The sequence below is a fragment of the Callithrix jacchus genome, chromosome 9 (assembly GCF_049354715.1).
Source record: "Callithrix jacchus isolate 240 chromosome 9, calJac240_pri, whole genome shotgun sequence".
Taxonomy (NCBI): Eukaryota; Metazoa; Chordata; class Mammalia; order Primates; family Cebidae; genus Callithrix; species Callithrix jacchus.
The window spans coordinates 89,963,468-89,982,511 of NC_133510.1; the positions used below are offsets into that span (position 1 = coordinate 89,963,468).

Below are 19,044 nucleotides of genomic sequence, written 5' to 3' on the forward strand. Positions count from 1 at the left end.
ACTGATCAATATTATGGAAATAATAATTAATCTTTAAATTACTATTGACAAAAGAGATGCTCCAGAGGATTCAAGAAGGGTTAGGAAATTAAGGAACTAAATATCTCCTTGATACTTTTTAATCTTTTTTAATTCATTACTTATCCTGTCCCCGTCTCTATTCCCATTTCTACTTAACTGCTCAGAGTAGAGATTCTTAACCTGGAGTCTCTGTTTCCTTATAAAGTCCATGAATGGATTTCAGCTGGTTGGAGCCCAATAAAATGTTATGCATAAAGAAAGCCAGACTGTTATTTAACAACACTAATTCAAGGCTTAAACCAAAGCTTATCTAACTCCAAAGACCTCGTTCTTCCAACTGCATCATGGTTTAGCTGATTTCTTGTGTCGTTAGGCAGAAAACCCATTAGATTATAAAAGAAGTGCAGTCTGGTTGTTGTACTGGAGTGTCCAAGGTAAGGTTTGTAATAACAAAACCACAAGAGAAGCAGCAGGAGAAACACCAACAAATGCTCATGTGTTGTTTGAGATGTGTCAGGCACAGTTCTGAATGCTTTATGGATTAAACTTCTTTAAACCTTACTATAAACCTGTGAAGGAGATACCACTGTGGCTATTCACATTTCATAGGTTAAAAACCTGGAGAACAAAGGTTAAGTTACTTGTACAAGGTACCAGGACACCAAACACAATGGTGAGGGGTAGAAGAATAGAGGCTTGGGAAGATAGCCAAGGTAAAAGTTTTCTACACCAAATATTCTTTCAATCTCTTCTGCATTCAAGGCACCCTCAGTTCCACCCTAGCCATCTTGCTTGGCTAGGTAGATCTCCGTCTATAGCGGCAACTATAGAGCCAGATAATTCACACCAGCCCCACATATGACTTTGAAGAGTCAGTTCTACAAATAAACCAGTCACATCAGAATTGTGAAGATAATCACTTGCCTCCATATCTCTTAGAAAGTAAAGTGGTGTGAGAAGGAGACCTTTCTAAGTTCTGGTGTTCTTCATATCCTTAATGTGCAGGTACAATTAAATACTTTATATATGATGTCAATGAGAGAGAATGGCCCTGAAATGAGCTTCAATAATGTGCAGAATACAGTTACCCTGTTAGCTAGTGGGTTGCCAGTAGAAATGGAAGTTTAAGTGGTTTTAACAGCAGATGTGTAATGTGCTCTGAATTGGAATATTTCGCATATCTATATGACAGCTAGGGATTCAGGGAATCCTACCCCAAACATTCCAAGCCAGAATGAATTTAAGTAATCTGTGCACAGTGCTGTTTCTAGCCTTAAAATTGTTCCACTTTATGTTAGATTGCAAGAGACCTGGTTTCTGGTTATAGTGTCATGTCCTCTTTGTGACTTAGCTGCATATGACTTTGTCGGGACATAGTTTCTTCTATTGAAAAAATGAGTTTGACAATATATAAAACTTGTGATTAAAGATGCAGTTTTTAAATATGATGATGTTTGGTAAAATGCTTGAGATTTTGGAGGTGAGTTTCTTTCCAAACAACATTAACGACAAGAAAATTATTTGTTCTTGAACAAATATAAAGTTTTAAAAGCATTGTAACTTGGTCACAGTTTGTAAAATAGTCTGCAACGACATTATCCCAAAATTTTGATGATTAATTTTCTATACAGTAAATGGTTGCTTGCTCTTTCTTAAGACGTATTATAGTTTAGTAATAAAAACTGGATAAGGTGTGAGAAGACCTGGATATTGGTTTCTGCCTTGTTTCTTGCCAGCTCTGTGAATTCGGGCAAGTCGTTGGGCTTCAATTTTCTCCTTTGTAAAACAGAAATAGTAAATTTTGAAAAGTATCAGAAAATAATAAAAGCTATCATTTATGGAGATTTTACTTGTAAGGATTAAGTTTTGAGTTAAGTGTTTTTTATAGATAGATAGATAGATAGATAGATGATAGATAGATAGATAGATAGATAGATAGATAGATAGATAGATAGATAGATAGATGTAGATAGGTATATATGGCCTTATTTAATCTCCACTCCAACACTATGAGTTGAGTAAGAATTTCTATCCATTTTTAAGGTATGGAAACTGAAAATCAGAGAGGTTAAGTAAGTTGCCTGATTTCATACAGCTTACTATCAGAAGGGAAAGCCCAAGATCTAAATCTTAACCACAATGGTTCTGCTTTTATAAAAGTAATATGATCTACATAAAAAGAAATTATGTCTTTTTCTTCTCCTCTTCCTTCTCCGCATTTTTCTTCTTCTAGTTTTTCATTAATACTTTCTTCTTTTTCTCTTTGTCTTGTAATAATGATTGCTATTATTTGTAATACACAACCAGGAGTGGAACAAAACACAAGTCTGGATATGGTCCATAGCCAATCATTTGATTGTCTTTACTAATTTAGCAAATGTGTCTTAGTAACTTACTATATACCAAGCTATTCTGGGTGCAGGGATTCTATAAGCATGAAAACAATGTCGCTCCTCCCTTGGAGTAAGACATGTAGCTAAACAATTATAATATGAGGCAGGAGTGAGTATATATCATCAAAAAGAGATCAATGCCATACAGGGAGAGTTCAGAAAAGAAAATTAATAAATTCCAGGTAAGGAAATCATGCACTTTTGCACCAATGTCCAGAGACAATAGTGCTTGCCTTTGTCTAAACTATCAGAATAACTAGATATGTGGTTATTAAATGTCAAGGAGCTGGAGACTAGAGTAAATTGTTTATCTGGGAGGTTGGGCTTGTGAAATAAGGCAAACTATAAAGTGGTAACACCCCTCCCCCTCCTTGAGATACCACTCGAGAATTTAGTATCTTTAAGTTTTATTGATGAAAAAATATATTTACTGTGGAATAATATACTTTGATGGCTGGAGGAGGGAAGAAAGGAGGCTGAAGGATGGGAGGGGGATCCTTTCATATTTCACAGATGTTGATTTCCAGTTTCCACCTGGTAACAGCCTAGGGGCCAGAGCATAATGATACAAGTCAAAACGCAGAGACCTACACAGAGACAACTAACAGCATCCAGCAAGGAAATTATAAAAGCTCAAAAAATATTTCCAGTGGCTAAATAAATACCTTTCCTTGTAGTTGCTCTTTGTTTTGTTTTTCTTTTCATTTACTGAAATTTGAAAAGGGACATAGACTCTATTGCCTTTTCAAAATTGTAGTTTACATAAAAGTATAATCTATGAAAATAAAATTTTCCATATATAAATGATTAAACTATATTGTTATCAGCTACTAGTTATCTATGTTTTTTACTTAAAAACTGGTGAGCAATGAGAAAGATTTTAAACTATGATTAATAAAAGTGATAGATGACTTACTTTTCATATAAATCCATGGCTTGCTTTCAGGACACTTTAGAAATATGTTCAAAATATATAGAAAAACTCCACAGCATAGTGCTTGAATTTACACAAACATTCCAAGGCAAGTAAGAATCCGAATGAGTACTTTCACATCAGGCTACTCATTTACTTTTGCAGTCCACATTTAAAACAACTACAAGATTAATTTCATTCCATTTTCTGGACTTACACATCCTGAAAGCAGGAAAAAAATTCCATTTTGGAAGTATAATAAATGTTACTTGTAAACAAGGCTAGAAAGGGTGGAGAGTGGAATGGGATGGGGGTGGGGAAACAAACCCTTTAGTTACAATGTCTTAGGGAAATGAATCTACAATAAGACAAATTTCAAATCAAGTTGCTCCACTATCCTACACAAGCAGCTTAGAATCTTAAGCAGATGCAAAAAGAATATAGCAAATGGGAGGGAAAAAAAAAGGCCGATAAAGTTTCTGGCTACAATACAAGAGACATATCATTACCATATGATCTAATGTGGGTGTCAGCCGGATTGTGTTCATTGAGGGAAACCTTATTTTTTAACTGTGCTATGGAGTAGAAGCAGGAGGTTTTCAACTTAGTGACAGTCACAGAGCAGCACCTATCCCCTCCTCCTTTCCACACCTGCAAACTCTTTTACTTGGGCTGCATATTTAGTGTAATTACATCTCAGCTTTGAGGGCTCCCGTGGCAAATTCCTGGATTAAAAGGTATGGCTTTCAATAATTGTCCTGAACTCTGCTACAGACTAATAAAACTTCGGTCAAACTGAGAGCAAAAGGGATTATTTGGTGAGAAAAAGAAACGTAAAAAAAATTGCTAAACTTTTATAGTCTTTATGCGACATTTTAAACAAGTGTAGTTTAAAAGCAGACGTTAAATAGTTGGTAAAATGATTGAATGCCTTGTTTTACTTTTCTTTCTTTTCTGTTCTTGCAAAGATGCTTTTTAAAAAACTGTAACCTAACACCAGGACTCTCTATCTTGATGTTTTTGTGTTTGTATTAACGAATGTTTAGCTCTTTAGGAGGTGGTGAAAGCATTCTAAAGTGGAATACGATTTGTAATTGAGCTATATATTTAAAAATGTGTTTTTCTCCTGAATTTTTGTCTGCTTTAAGAGCTTTTAAAACCCCCAAACAAGTTAACTCTGGTGATTAGCTGAAGATATCTAATGTACATTTCTTCAAACCCAGAAATGAATAGAAATTATCACCAGAGAAGTGAAAAGAAACATTGAAAATATTTGTTATTAAATGGCTAAGATATTCACAATGCTGTATAATTTTTTAAATGTTAAGTGTCCTAGTCAGTATTTTCACTGCAGGTGAAATTTTAAGACACATTCACTATAAAATGAGGATGTGGGTTAATTTTCTAATTTTAAAGCAGGGTAACACAGTGACCACTGGGTAAGTGGGCTCCCAGTGATGTAAATACCTGTGGCTTTTTTTTTTCCTGTTACTCTTTCTAACCAGAAAAAGAGCCAAATGCCTCCTACAGTAACCCTTGTTTGCTGATAAATGTTGTTTTAGTGTTTATTTTTAAATTATATCTATTATTATTGAAGTTTTTAATCATCTAGTGCTGTAGGATTTAATGCTGCTTTGCATTTATAGCTTCACTTATCTCTTGAGGGTTAAATTTTGACTTTGAAAGTGACACCAAAGGCATAGATGACATAATGCAAATGTTGATCTGAATGATACAGTTCATTTAATGGGCTTAAGTAGTTTTAGGGACCAGAAATTATTATTTTTGGTAAAACGTTTGTAAACTATGGCAACTAGCTTTAGTGGAGCAATGATATTATATTAGTACTTATCATCTTGGAAAGTGGAAAGTGTCATGCATTTTGAGACTACTTAAAACAGTTTCAATAAAATTTAAACAGCATATCATCTCAACAACAGTCTCCTTGGTTTCTACCTGGACAGCTGCTCTTTGCTCTTTATATGTCTAATTAGTTGAGGAAATAAGGAAATGACTAAAGGAATTATTAGCATCCACAGCTCACATTAAATGTTTTAAGATACTGGGTCTTCAAGTACCATAACGCTAATTTAAAAGAGAGAATTTTGTGGAAGAATTTGCACAAAGTTTCTGCATATGCTATTTTTTTTCCACAGGACGGTCAGGGTTTAATGCACACATACACACATTCTCTCTCTTTCTCTCTTTCTCACACACACACACACACACACACACACACACACGAGCAAATGAAAGTGAAATAAAAATCAGTGATTGAAGTCGTAAGATGCCTGTCTATATTCAGCTTCAATCTAAAAGAATATTGTTAGGAGAATTTGCACCATTTTAACAGGAGTAAACAAACATAAATTCTAATACTGTTGCTCTCAGTTAATGCTCAACGTTTTCTTTTTTTGGGTTATTAGTGAAACAACCAGGCATTTTCTGCTCTGGAGAAAAGATTTCAAAGTGACATCTGCATTAACTGTGCTTGCTGTTTATTAAATCTGCAATTACATTGCTTCATTTTTCTTTTAAACTTGTAAGACATTAAATATGCAAGGCTAGCAAGCTTGTGGTAAACCATAAACATTGCATTTTTAATGGGAAACAGATACAAAACCACTCCCTCAGCTACAAGCCAAGGGAACAGGCTGCCAACATAAGTCTTCTCTTAAAGGGAAACTCAGTAACTGAGTGGGAGTGGGCTCCTAGACAAAGCTTAACGTTGAACTTAAAGTGGCAGTGCGAATAATAATCTTTATGATGTTTTTTTTAAATGAAAAGCCACAGGCCCGTATTCAACATGTGCTGCTTTAGACATATATCAGTAGTAAATATAAACTAAGGAAAAATGTAAGAGACTGAAAAATATTTGTTTCTTCTTTAGCAAATTCAGGCAAAAATTTCCAGAAGATACCTTAGGGTTAGAACATACAAAGATCTTTGTTTTCCCTTTTTCTTTTCTCTTCTTCCTTCATTTCTTCTTCTTTTTTTTTTTAAACATACACTACAATTGGATAATGACTCAAAACAACTCTAAAATTCTACTCACAAACATACAGCTTTAATGTGGAGTCTTCTAAGTGTACAATTCAAGGTAGAGATGCTGAGACTAAATATCTACAATGTTTTGGAGCTATCAGAATAGTTTCAGTGAGATTTGAAAATATTTAATCCCCAAAATGACTTTGTTTCTATATAATCAAGTACCTTTTATTATTCAGATTAATTACAACTTTGTCACTGAGATTTATTTAGTGCACTTCAATTGATTTAACAACATAGATTAATGCTTGTGGAATGAATGAAATAAATATGCAATACAATTATTGAAACAATACTTTGTTTTTTACAAAAAGCCCTGTTGGCAAAATAAGATTGTATATACATCACGTGAAATCAGTTAGGATTGTCCATATGTGTTTATTAGCTTATTAAAAATAATGTTTGAGAAACTAGGGAATTGATTTTTTTTTAAAGTCTATCTTGCTTATACCAAGTTGAAGTTTACAATCTGCTAACTTTTTTATATCAGAAATTTGATATTGAAAAAAAGCTAATTTTGTGTTTTAAAAAATCAAACTGATTGAAGAAATGGAATAAATCATATTGTGAATAAAGTGATGGCCATTTGAGTCATTTGTGTGCAAAATATTGTGCAAGGTGCGGATACAGAACAAGGAATAATAAGACACGCCCTGAAGCAGTACATCGTCTAGTGGGGGGACAGACCAAGCACGCAAAGCAAATTGCAATATAATGTGATAAGTTATTTAAAAGAGGTAAGAGCAACGTGCTTTGGGAGCAGAGAAGAGGGAGAAAGCAGCATCCTGCCTGGATGAGCCAGGGAACACAGAAGAGAAGACCACTATCTCATTTAATCTTTACAACACTCTTGCAAGGTTGGTATTCTACATGGCAAGTAGCTTCAGTTGTCCGGGTTCAGGTGAGGATGTGGAATGTAGTGACAATGAAAAGGAATGTGGCTAGAGCTATTAATTCGTATCAAATTATGAGTGGTCTGAAAACAGCACAGGGACTATGGACAGTATTGATAAACCTTGGGAAGTTAATAAATGATTTGTAGTAGAAATTAATAAATGACATTGAATTTTTAGAAAATGATTCAGACAGCACAGTGGAAGATGGCCTGAAACAGAGGAAATATGCAAGGCAGAAATGAATTGGAAGCTCTTGTAGTGGTTTAGGGAAAGATGAGAAAGCCCTAGACCAAAATAAATGTGTTGGGATGGAGAAATGTGACTGGCTTCCGGAAATATTTCTGAAGCAGAAATTGGAGATCTCCTATGTATATAGAGAGAATTTTATTTGACTATGGCAAGGCTTGAGTGAAGTAAGGATTGAAAAGTCCAACATGATTGACTATCATGACAATTTTGCAAATGATTTGGATCTATAGTATATCATCATAGTTCAGACCCAAGATTCAAACAAGCAGATTTAAATAATATTCAGATTTCTCATCCTACGTAAATAGCTGTGCAAATGATGTTAAAATGTACCTGATCACCTTTCAATACATTTTTAATGCTCTGTTTCCTGACAATAAATGAAAGATTATTTTTCACCTTTTCTCTGCGCTCACTCTATTGTGGCATATTATATGAGAAACAACATACAATATAGGCAGTGCCGTTTTTCTTAAATCTCTCACTTGTTTCCTAGGTTTCCTGGTTGTGAAAATACATGAGATAAATCATGAAGGCCACTATCATCCTCCTTCTGCTTGCACAAGTTTCCTGGGCCGGACCGTTTCAACAGAGAGGCTTATTTGACTTTATGCTAGAAGATGAGGCTTCTGGGATAGGCCCAGAAGACCCTTATGACCCCGGTTTAGAGGCACCCCTAGGCCCAGTGTGCCCCTTCCGGTGTCAATGCCATCTTCGAGTGGTCCAGTGTTCTGATTTGGGTGAGTGGGATGCAGGTTCTCTTTATGTATCTTATTTGTTCTGTTCTTGAGAATGGAAACTGAGTTTAGCGTTTTCAGTTTTAGTATCTCCAAATGTGAGAGACAGTGCCACCTAATGAGGAGTAAAGGAAGCAGAACAGGATAGAAAGAAAAGCAGCTTTGTGATTCTCTCTCCTCTTCCTTTCTTTCTTCCTTCTTTCCTTCATTACTTTGCGATCTTGGACAAATCACTTTTAAAAATAGTTCTGAGCTTTACATCCTTCCTTATACAAAATAAAAGTTTGAGCTGAACAATGTCTTATGTTCTAAAATTTCAGAGTGATGGTTTAATCTTAATTCTGTAATGTGCTTTTATGATATATTAGATATTTAGAAAACCAGGTCAGTCCCTCTACTATTCACATAGCCCAGATAACAGAGTTTCAACATTACTAAAGTGTAAAATATGCAGTTATCAAAAACAAAACATGTAAATTTTTATGACAAAATCTTATCTTTCAAGTACCAAAATACTCCCTTAATCTCTGAGTCTTCGTTTTGTCTTTACTTTTGACATATTGTAATCTAGCTGCTTATATTCTTTAGAAAGTTTCAAAGGACATATTTATCACTAAGGTATGGTAAATATTCAGTATAATCGTGTTACATATATCTTTAGCCTAACACCCTAAAGACCATTTGATTTATCATCGTTTAAGAAAAATTTTGTCTGGAAATTCCAAGAGCTATACATTTAGAAGATGAGTCTCCAGAAACATTGAAGCTCAGTATATGGACCAAAGGGGAATGAACTCAGTTTATATGGCAGCTGATTCACATTCCTTTTTCTGAGGGGGTGTATTTTCTTATTATAGATTTAAAGGGGAAAAAATCTTTGTATCATGATTCTGCCATGTGTACTTCCTTCTGGAAGAAATCCCATACCACCATCAGGCACTTCTTTCAGTCCTAGAAAATGCTTTCTAGCAGTAGTTTGCAGAAAAAAAAAGCCACTAACTTCTACAATTGGAATAAACTACCTACAGGCACCCAGAAAAACATAAAATATATTCAGTAGTAACAATTGAAAAACAAACGCTTGAAATAGCTTCTTCAATGCATATATTGTATAGCCATTTAAAACCCCAAATAAAAACTATAGAAAGGCTTTCAAAAGGCCACAGGATAATTCCAGTGGATTGATTTGTTCACTCATTCAGCAACTAAGATCAGCTCTGCTCTGGGCCTGGGGAGGAAAGGATGAGGAAGACAAATATGGCCCTAGTTCTTGTGGATCTTATATTCTAGTGGTTGTAACTACTACTTTTTGAATTGTCTATTTGCCACAGGGGAGATTGAATTCCTCTTTAGCAACTTTATAAGAATCTAGAGATGACCTGCATTATTGTCTTGGGCAGGAAAAAAACAGGGTTGAAAAAATCTGAACAAAAAAGTCACCATTTGATGGATATGCACAGGATAATCTTTTGTGAAGTTACTAAAATGGTGAAGTTCCCAAAGAATGTGATGCGGGTTAAATTTTACTTAGCCTCTGAGAACAAGTTAAAATAATTTATTATTATTCCCATTTTGTTATAAAAAATGAAGGGTTAATGTTTCTAAGGAAAGAAGAGTCGGCCAGTCACTTTGCTGAAGTTTTATTTTTTCATAAGTATAGTTTGCGTTTGCTTTTATAAAAAATAGTTCATAATGCTTGACCCTGATGAAAGCACTGGGCTAGTTTTCCGATTCTCTGTTATGTAAAAAGGCATAAGTCTATTGTTCAAAGCGAAACAACAAATTGTAGTCTTAGGAAACAGCAAGTTCACTTACTTGTGAGCTTTATGATAATTTTGTTGTTTGCATTGACATTGTTTTGTTTATTTTGTTTTGTTTTTAGATGAGAAAGTTTTCTACATGCTATCTTTTATCTAGAAGCTCAGAGTATACATTATTCCTTTATTACAGCTAGGTTTACTGACCCATATACTAAGGAAGTAGCTAAAATTATTTTTAAAAATTTGATTTTAAGACCATATTTAACTAAGAGAACTAAAGTTCTAATGAGCAGTGCTCTTATGAAAGGTATTTTCAATATTTTAAAATGTACAGGTGAATATTTAAATATATTATAACATTTTTAATCAGCTATTTCTAAAAAAATACATTTCTTAAAAGAAATTGAAATTCACCTCATTTAAAAAATGAGCTCATTTCATATTTTGTCTATTGTCTACTCTTTCTTCCTTTATGATGATGGCAAGCTGTTGAGAGCCTTGACATCTTCATTTGCAGAAAAATTACAGTCTTAGAAATTCTGTTAAATGTATGAGGTACCTGGGTCATAGTAGCAGCTTAATGCATTTTTAAAATTATATGATGATTATATGTAGTAACAGGTGAAGCAAAAGAAAGAAAGGAAGGAAGGAGAAATGGACCACCTCATTCATTATACATGCAATACAGTTGATTTCTTCTTTGTTTATGTCCTCTAGTAATCTGAGCATGAAGCTTGAAGTGTTGTTATAAAGAAAATAAATGCAATGCAGTTGGGGATGGCAAATGTTAATGCTTATTTGTATCAAAAACCAACATTGTGTTCAGGATTATCCTTGGTAGATTATCCTTGGCAGACATTTAGTGAGCAGAGAGGAGCTACAGTGTTGAAGGACAATAGTCTTTTGTCATCTTATTATCTAAACAATGTTTAATATAAACTTTTAAAATTAAAATATTTGACTACTTTTTTCCAGTAAGAAATATTCTTGGCAAAGTTAAGTAACATCAAATTTTTAAACAATTCTTTCAAACCTAAGAAGTAAAAATCTGTGAAATTAAAATTATATAATTACTCTGCAGGGTGATTTGAGGCTTCTGGAAGATGCATGGACAGTTTTAGTCCCTAATTCTGATTTATCACAGTAGTATTAAAATGTGCTTTTTTTTTTTTCTTTAGAGGATGAGGGATTGAGACAGTAAACATGAATTCTTCATAGATATTGGCCAAGTTGTTTTGTTGAACTTGCAACTTACCTTGTAACTGGAACCACAATTTTATAAGACTCATATCTTGTCTTCTTTTATCTATCATGTTAAGACATAAATCAGTTCTCTCTTAATTACAGCATTTATTTCAAAAAAGCAATATTAAAAATAAATATAGAGTTAGCAAATTCAGTCTTTCAGTTACTTTGTAATAATGAATCCACAATGTAACTCATTCTTTTAAAAATCAAATATTTTTTAAATGTCCAGATTTTGATTGGATTCTCAGTTTTATATGTTTGACATCCTGAAGGGAGACAGTTTTCCTTCCTCCTTAGGTACTCTTTGACCTAGCTGTCATCTTTGGATCAAGTGTGACCAGGTGGTATAATTTGGTATAGACTTATTCCTCATTACTGAAATGCAAATTAACCCTGACAAGTTAAATAAGGATAAGTATTGTCTTTTGACTAGACTCCAAAATTAAAATAATAATTCTGGATATATTTCTTATAAACAAATTTCAAAAGAGTTGAAATACCTCTTAATACTGTTTAATAGTGGAAAACACTTGGGCTGTGCAGTTACACACCTCTGATCTCAAATTCTGCTTTGCTGTTCACTACCTGTAACCTTGAAACTTCAGAAGTTTGTTTCTTCATTTGATAAATGGAAATATATCTTATTTCAATGGATAAGAATAGAAAATACATGTAAAAATACTTATTATAGTAACAGTTACATTTCACTTACCATTTCAGACAAAGCTAAGAACATGATGCTGTTTCTGATATTTTCTTTTATTTTTATAACTGAGAATAATAAGTATAAGCCATATACTTAGACACTCTCAATGGTTTGTACTTATTATTCTCAATTCAAATTATATCATCTTTTACTTATGAAAATAAGACTCCTAACAATTCTCTAATAAGTATATGGCTTGTCAAGCTAGAGAGAAAATAGTACCATCTGTCTCTACCTCTCTAAAAAGACCACATCATCTCCAAGTGTAAATAGACAAGAATTTTAAAAAATTGTACGTTTAGCAAGCAATTGAATGTTCTCCAAACCAATATTCCTTTGAACAAAATGAGTTTGTTTGATTTGAGAACAATGAAGCATTTGGTTAATTTATAATCATAAATGATTCATACCCCACACAGCCCTCTAGAAATGGTGCCAGAAGATGAAACACATTTGAATTTGCCATATAAAAGCAATTCAAAAACTACTGGTTTCTAATAATGTAGCTTACAATGCAAATAATGTTGTAATTTTTAAAATCTCAGAAAAAGTACAACCTTTTAAATTGTATAGTTGCTTCCTCTTCATAATCATTTTTCTTGAACTGGTGAAAAATTTTGTCAGTGGTTACCACTTACGACATATTGTACTACAGCTTCTCGCTTGGCTGGGAAAACTGGTTTCCCAGAAGCAGACCTTATACATGAGGTAAATGAACCATTAGACTTCTCCCATGAAATCAACCCAGAAAAATAAATTGTACTATTTTGCAGAGAAACAGACAGAATACCAGAGGCTCAGTTGCCTTTTTATTTTATGTCTGGCTCTGCAGCAGTAGGAGTATGAGGGGTTCCTCATTCAGAGTTTTGGATGCATCAAAAGGGTGTTTCCAAAACATGATATGGGAAGGAGGCTGTGCACAGAGCATGCCACTGGGTTGCCTAAAGTGACATTGTGTAGGAGTGGAGTATGGGTGATCTTCAGATGAAGCAGGAGTAATGCTCAATGCAACCCAGTTAAACAAGTCTCCTGACTCAAGGGGTTAAAGATGGAGAGGAGGAAGAGAGGGAGTCAAGAAGGCCAAAGGAAGCGTCTGTCTCCTTGACCTGACTGAGAACTAACAGAGCCCTGGTTTCCTTCTCAGCCCCAGGAGGGAGAGAGAGGCAGCTGTGTGGGATCAAGGCGTTTTGTTAGACTGCAGCTGGGATTCATTCTCCTTTGGAAGAACATCCCTAGCTCCAGGGGATATGGTGGGAATTGGTTAGCTAAACTATCCATTCCTTGGGTAAAAGAGGAAAACCCTGAGACCCTGTAATCTTAACTTTTCTCCCTCAAAAGAGTGGAGAAAGATTAGATAGTTCCTAAAAAATAGGAAAAAAGAAAAAAAATGAGTTTACAATTCAGTCTTAATAAAAAGAGAAAGCCCTTAGCAACTGTACTGTAACACTCAAGACTCAGTTACTTTTGACTTAGTCTGCGGACTGCTTTAACTTCTGTAGTTTGTCTGCTTCTGCCTTTTCACTGTAATCTACATTTGATTTTCTATAATAATTATATATACATATCGGTGATTATATAATATCTTTAACTATCTTTATATATCTATTTTATTTTTTCTTCACTATAAGTATTGCAATAATTTATCTTCATACGACCGCTACACAACAAACTGCCTTGTACTTTGTAGACTCTTCACACATCAATCAATGATTGATGAATGAATAAATAAACACGTGCATGGTTCGGTGCTGGAGTGAATGCTTGGATGAATAGTCTACAATATTCTAGACTCTACCAAGCTGCAAAGAGGAGGGAACATGTCTGACTGAGAAACAGAAGTCATTTCTCAGTACATCCTAGCTCCTTCCCTTTATGGACCACTGTAAAGCCAAGAAGCTCAGAAATTCATTGAGTTTGACTGGAAAGAGGATAGAATTAGAGAAGAATCTCCTATGTCTGAAGTCTAGTCTAACTGATAATGCAGTTAGATTGCCATTTTTAAGATGAAAAGAAGAAAACATGCCTGCCTTGAGCAGGTAAGTTTTTTGGTGGGGCTGGAGCTCCTAAATATTATTTTGGTCATTTGCCCAAAAACTGAAGTACATCATCACTGTCCCAATTACGAAGTTGAGTACAGAATTATAAAAAAAAAATTGTTGAAAGTCAGTAAGAATAAATCTTAGAGTTTGGACTCCAGCCACATGGCAGCAAAAAAAAAAAAAAAAAAAAAATACATGATGTTTTAAGATGACCTGGCCTTTGTCCAACATGATATTTACCAGATTTTATCACTGGGACAACCAAAAGAAGGGAAGAAAAAAAGAAGCATATTTCTTACTGGCCCTTATTCAGAAATGATGTTTTAGTAATGTCTTCAGTAGTGTCTTATTTACTTTAATAAATAACAAGATTTTTAAAAAGATAAAGTTCCTTACAAAACCTTGGAGAGCAAACATCTAATCCAGGCTACCTTGAAAATAGTGTGTTTTAGTGGAAAATTTAGAATTATGTTAAATAAAGGATGCTTAATGAAAAATAAATTTAGGAAACTACTGTGCTCCTATTAGTATAGCTGAATGAATTTTACCCCAAGACATGGTGGCTTAAAAAAATAATTTAATTTGCTCATGATTTGAGGTATAGAAAATTTGGGAAGGACTCTGAAGGGCTGTTCTCACTTGGGGTCACTCTTGCATTTGTAGTCAAATGTTAGGTGGGAATATAGTCATAGGAAGGCTAGCCTCGGCTGGACACCTTAGACAGTTCACTCTCATAATTAACAGTTGTTGCTGCTATTGCCCTCAAGCTTGGCTGTTCTATCCTCTGGAGTGCCTCAGGTGGCCTCTCTTCTTTTCTTTGTCCCCTGACTATCCTGGAGCAAGCATCCCAGAAGAAGCGGGTACAGTCTTTTCTGAACAAGTCTCAAATGTCATGGTGTTTCAGTCTATTGATTCCTAGAGGCATCATAAGACCATCCTAAATTCAAAGGGAAGAGAAAGCAATTAGATACTACCTCCTGATGGCATTGGGACAAATGCCTATTGTAGAAGAGTAATGTAGGATAGAAAATTTAATTTATGCCACGTTTGGAAAATATAATCATCTGAATATTTACTTAGATTTATATATATTTCTAATGAGAAGTTGGAGAATAATTATGTATTATGTAGAGAAGGCCCATAGATATTACATCATGTCCCCCAAAAAGCTCATTATTTAATGATTACAAACTATATTATGATAAATAATCATAATAATCATAATTAAATTAATTTACAAATTAACTTCATAGTTACTTAATTCTTCTAGTTGGATTGTAAGAGAAGTATTAAGTCATATCTTGATGACTTTGTTTTCATTCTGGAACTTTTTTTGATGTAAATTTAACCTGGGTAATTCAAATATCGTTTAAGAAGCTTAACATTTTACTTTCTGTATCATTTTATGAATAACCATAAAATGTATCTGTTTATTTTATAGTTTATATGAATCAGGATCCAGATGAAGTACATAGTAGATTAACATTGCATTTTTTAAAATAGCTTTTTTCTTTTTTTTTTCTGAGACAGGATCTCACTCTGTTGCCCAGGCTGTAGTGCAGTGGCATGATCACAGCTCACTGTAGCCTCATCCTCTCCAGGCTCAGGGGGTCCTACCTCTTGAATAGCTGGACTACAGTCTTGTGCCAGAATGCCTAGTAAATATTTTGTAAAGACGGTGTCTTGCCATGTTGCCCAGGCTGGTCTCGCACTCCGGGGCTCAAGCAATCCATTTTCCTGAGTTTCCCAAAGTGCTGGAATTTTAGGCCTGAGCCACAGCACCCAGCTAAAATAGCTCTTAACTCTTCTCTAAATTATAGATTCACAATTTCTTCATTTTCTCTTGGAATTTATAGGCTTAATCAGATTCAAGATTGTTTTTGACAATACAGATCTATGAATGAATATTTGTTTCTTCATTTAAAAGCTTCTAATTGATCCTTTCCCAGGAGAAATATATGCCATGCAGAGAAGCTTTTACTGCTGGATTAGTCACCCTGTAAGACAGAAAAGTCAGTCTTCTTCAGATACGTATGTGACAAAATTCGCAAATATGGCAAAGACACTGAAGAAAGTGAGAGCAGTTTTCAGGTGTATGTAATGGGAAAGACATATTTGATAGTAGGTAGCATTCATTTATAAAATGTTCCTGGCCAACTGAGAATCAGGAAGAAAATTATAATTATATAACGAGTTGTATCCTAATACTTCTGAGGAAAAATAAGTTCTGCTATGACAGCAGGTTAGAGGGAGATGGTTATGACAGAATATGGCAGAAATGATCTCAAATCCATGCTCATGAACTTTTTATCATGGGACAGCAAGGCAGATAGACTTTAAAATTAATTAATCAGAAAGGCACTTCCTAATTTCAAAGCAACCAGAGCAAAGGGCTGATGTGAAACAGTAATTAGTCCTCCTCACTCAGGGAAAACAAAAATAAAAACAAAAACTAACAAAGCAAACACAGACCCTGAAATACAGGACAGTATAGTGTAAACTTGTAAATCTATAGCCTATAAGAACTTTGAAGGTGCAAGATTACTGTTATACAGGGTGGTCATTATGAGTACTACAGAGGAGCTGGGATAATGGATATGCTTCAAGGGATTGTTAAAATGGAAGTATAAATAAATGAATATGTGGAATTCTACATAAAATATGCATTGCATGAACAAAAATGAGTAGCTGGGAATGACACAATATGCTCAAAGAATAGCTGTAGATCAGCATTTAAAAATATGTATAATGATCACCTGCATAAATGGTACACCACGGCCAGGTGCGGTGGCTGACTCCTGTAATCCCAGCACTTTGGGAGCCTGAAGTGGGTGGATCACGAGGTCAGGAGATCAAGACCATCCTGGCTAATACAGTGAAATTCCGTCTCTACTAAAAATACAAAAATTAACTGGGTGTGGTGGCTGATGCCTGTAGTCCCAGCTACTTAGGAGGCTGAGATAGGAGGATCACTTGAACCAGGGAGGTGGAGGATGCAGTCAGCAGCCAAGATCACACCATTATACTCCAGCCTGGGTGACAGAGTGAGACTCTGTCTCAACAAAACAAAACAAAGCAAAACTAAAGAAAGAAAAGATAAAAGAAAAAAATAAGGCACACCATATTGTTCTAGAGTGAGGACACAAACTATCCTGGTTTTTGGTCTACTTTAGCCATGAGCCACCTCAGATAAGCTATTTAATGTCTTTGGGTTTCTGTTTCTTTACTTATGAAATGAGATTAGACTGGCTTAAAATTCTCTGATTTCTGGGATAAGTAAACTTTTTGAATGATGAACAAGTTAATTTCTAATTAAGGTCAATACCAAATCTAATAATAAAATAAGAGCCTGCCATCTGCTATCATAATCATTTTTTAAAGAAGGTATATTTAAAAGTAGAAATGGAAGTGAAGGCAGGAACTGGTCTCAGATGGTCTTAGTGTGTGTGAGTGAGTGTGTGTGTGTGTGTGTGTGAGTGTGTGTGTGTGTGTGCTTGTGTCTGTGTGTGAGATAATTTACATTAAAACTAACCACATTGCTCTTGTTTTTTATTTGATATTGATTGTTAAAAACCTTATCATACAGTCTACCTAATCAGCATTTGGGAATCATAGTCTAGTTGATATTTAAGGGCCCTTCCCTTTGTGACATTCAGAGGACTCATAACTAGGGTAAATACTCCATTATACTCTGCCTATTGTCTTTGAGGAAGCTAGTAAACACTCCAGTACCTTATCTAGCCCTTACAGGTACAGCATATTACTGGGTCTGTCAGAACACTTCTTTTGGGGGATACAGACAGGTATGCCGGAAAAAAAAAAGTCATGATGGAATCCAGGACAGTTGTCTTCTAATCCATATTTTGTCATTCCTAGCTAGATAAGCTTGTTCATATTATGGAAATACTATCTGAAAGTTTAAGATTAACATACTGCCTTACCTATTTCGTTGGGTTGTTGTAAGGTAAATGAGAACATATTTTCATTTTTAAAAATAAACTCTAAAACTACATAAATTATTAATAAAAATACTAATATGTGAAATCCCCCAAATGAACACAAATTTTCTAATTCAGAGCAGGTTGTAGATTTACGGTTTTAATCATTGAAATGGCTCTCCAAACACTAAACTACAAAAATTAGAATCCTGTAGATGGTATTCCTTTTTTCTAAATCTCTAGAAATAAGATGTATATAAATTACCTTAAATAGTTACTATTGTTATAAAATTTTAGAATGACAACATAATCAAACGTGTCAGCCATCAAGTCACATCATTTTTTTCCCTACACATTTGAAATTTTATCTGCAGTTTGGCATTGACCAAATGTTGAGAGTCACTAGAACTTAAGTTCACCTATGAATAAAAGTAAGCATAAGTGGAAATTAGGACTTTGATGAAGGTGCCTGAGAAAAAATGATAAAATCTAGTAACTATGTTCCAAATGAAAAGAAGTTTGTCTTTTCTGGGTTGGAGAACACTAATTATAAAAGATTTGGAAGAAGTGTACCATACCTAATTGCATGAAATTAGCAAATTGACATTTCTGAAAATGGCAGTAATTACAACTGTACAGTGTTATTAAACAACCTCCTACTAGATAGTTCTGGTATTTTACTGTTCATCACTGAAAGCACTTAACTCTTGTCATTTCTATGGGAACTGTATCTGTAAGAGTTGTATATTTATGTAACATATTTATGTAAGCTTAGGATTAATTTTTTTTTTTATATTTAAAGTTATCAAGATAGGTGGTCACTGAATTAAGAACAAGATTTCACCCCCAACCCCAACTATCAATGGAGCAGTGATATTGTGGCTAAAAAATTATTTGGGAAAGACTCAGAAATAGATGGCTTCAGATATGGTTTTTGTAATTTTCATGGAAGAAATGAAGATAGTCAAAATAGGGCTACCTATTTTGTTTACAAGTATATTCACATAAAACTCAAAATTGAAAAGTGATTTTCTCAACATCATACTGTGTTGTAATTTTATTTTAATTGAAAATGGTAAACCGAATTTTATTTTTT

General features: G+C 34.3%; 1 protein-coding gene across 2 annotated transcripts in view; it reads left to right on the forward strand.

Annotated features, from left to right (window-relative positions):
• The first annotated feature begins 3,895 nt into the window (after positions 1–3,895).
• DCN (decorin) overlaps positions 3,896–19,044 on the forward strand; it is a 34,585-nt gene continuing 19,436 nt past the window's right edge. Inside the window, exons 1-2 of one of the 2 annotated variants that reach the window (XM_002752817.6) lie at positions 3,896–4,064; positions 8,017–8,260. In XM_002752817.6, the coding sequence (XP_002752863.1) occupies positions 8,050–8,260 (211 nt within the window). In that variant the 5' untranslated portion in view covers positions 3,896–4,064; positions 8,017–8,049. Of the gene's footprint in view, positions 4,065–7,088; positions 7,233–8,016; positions 8,261–19,044 lie in introns of those variants that run through there. The other variant, XM_002752816.6, reaches the window with a different exon arrangement.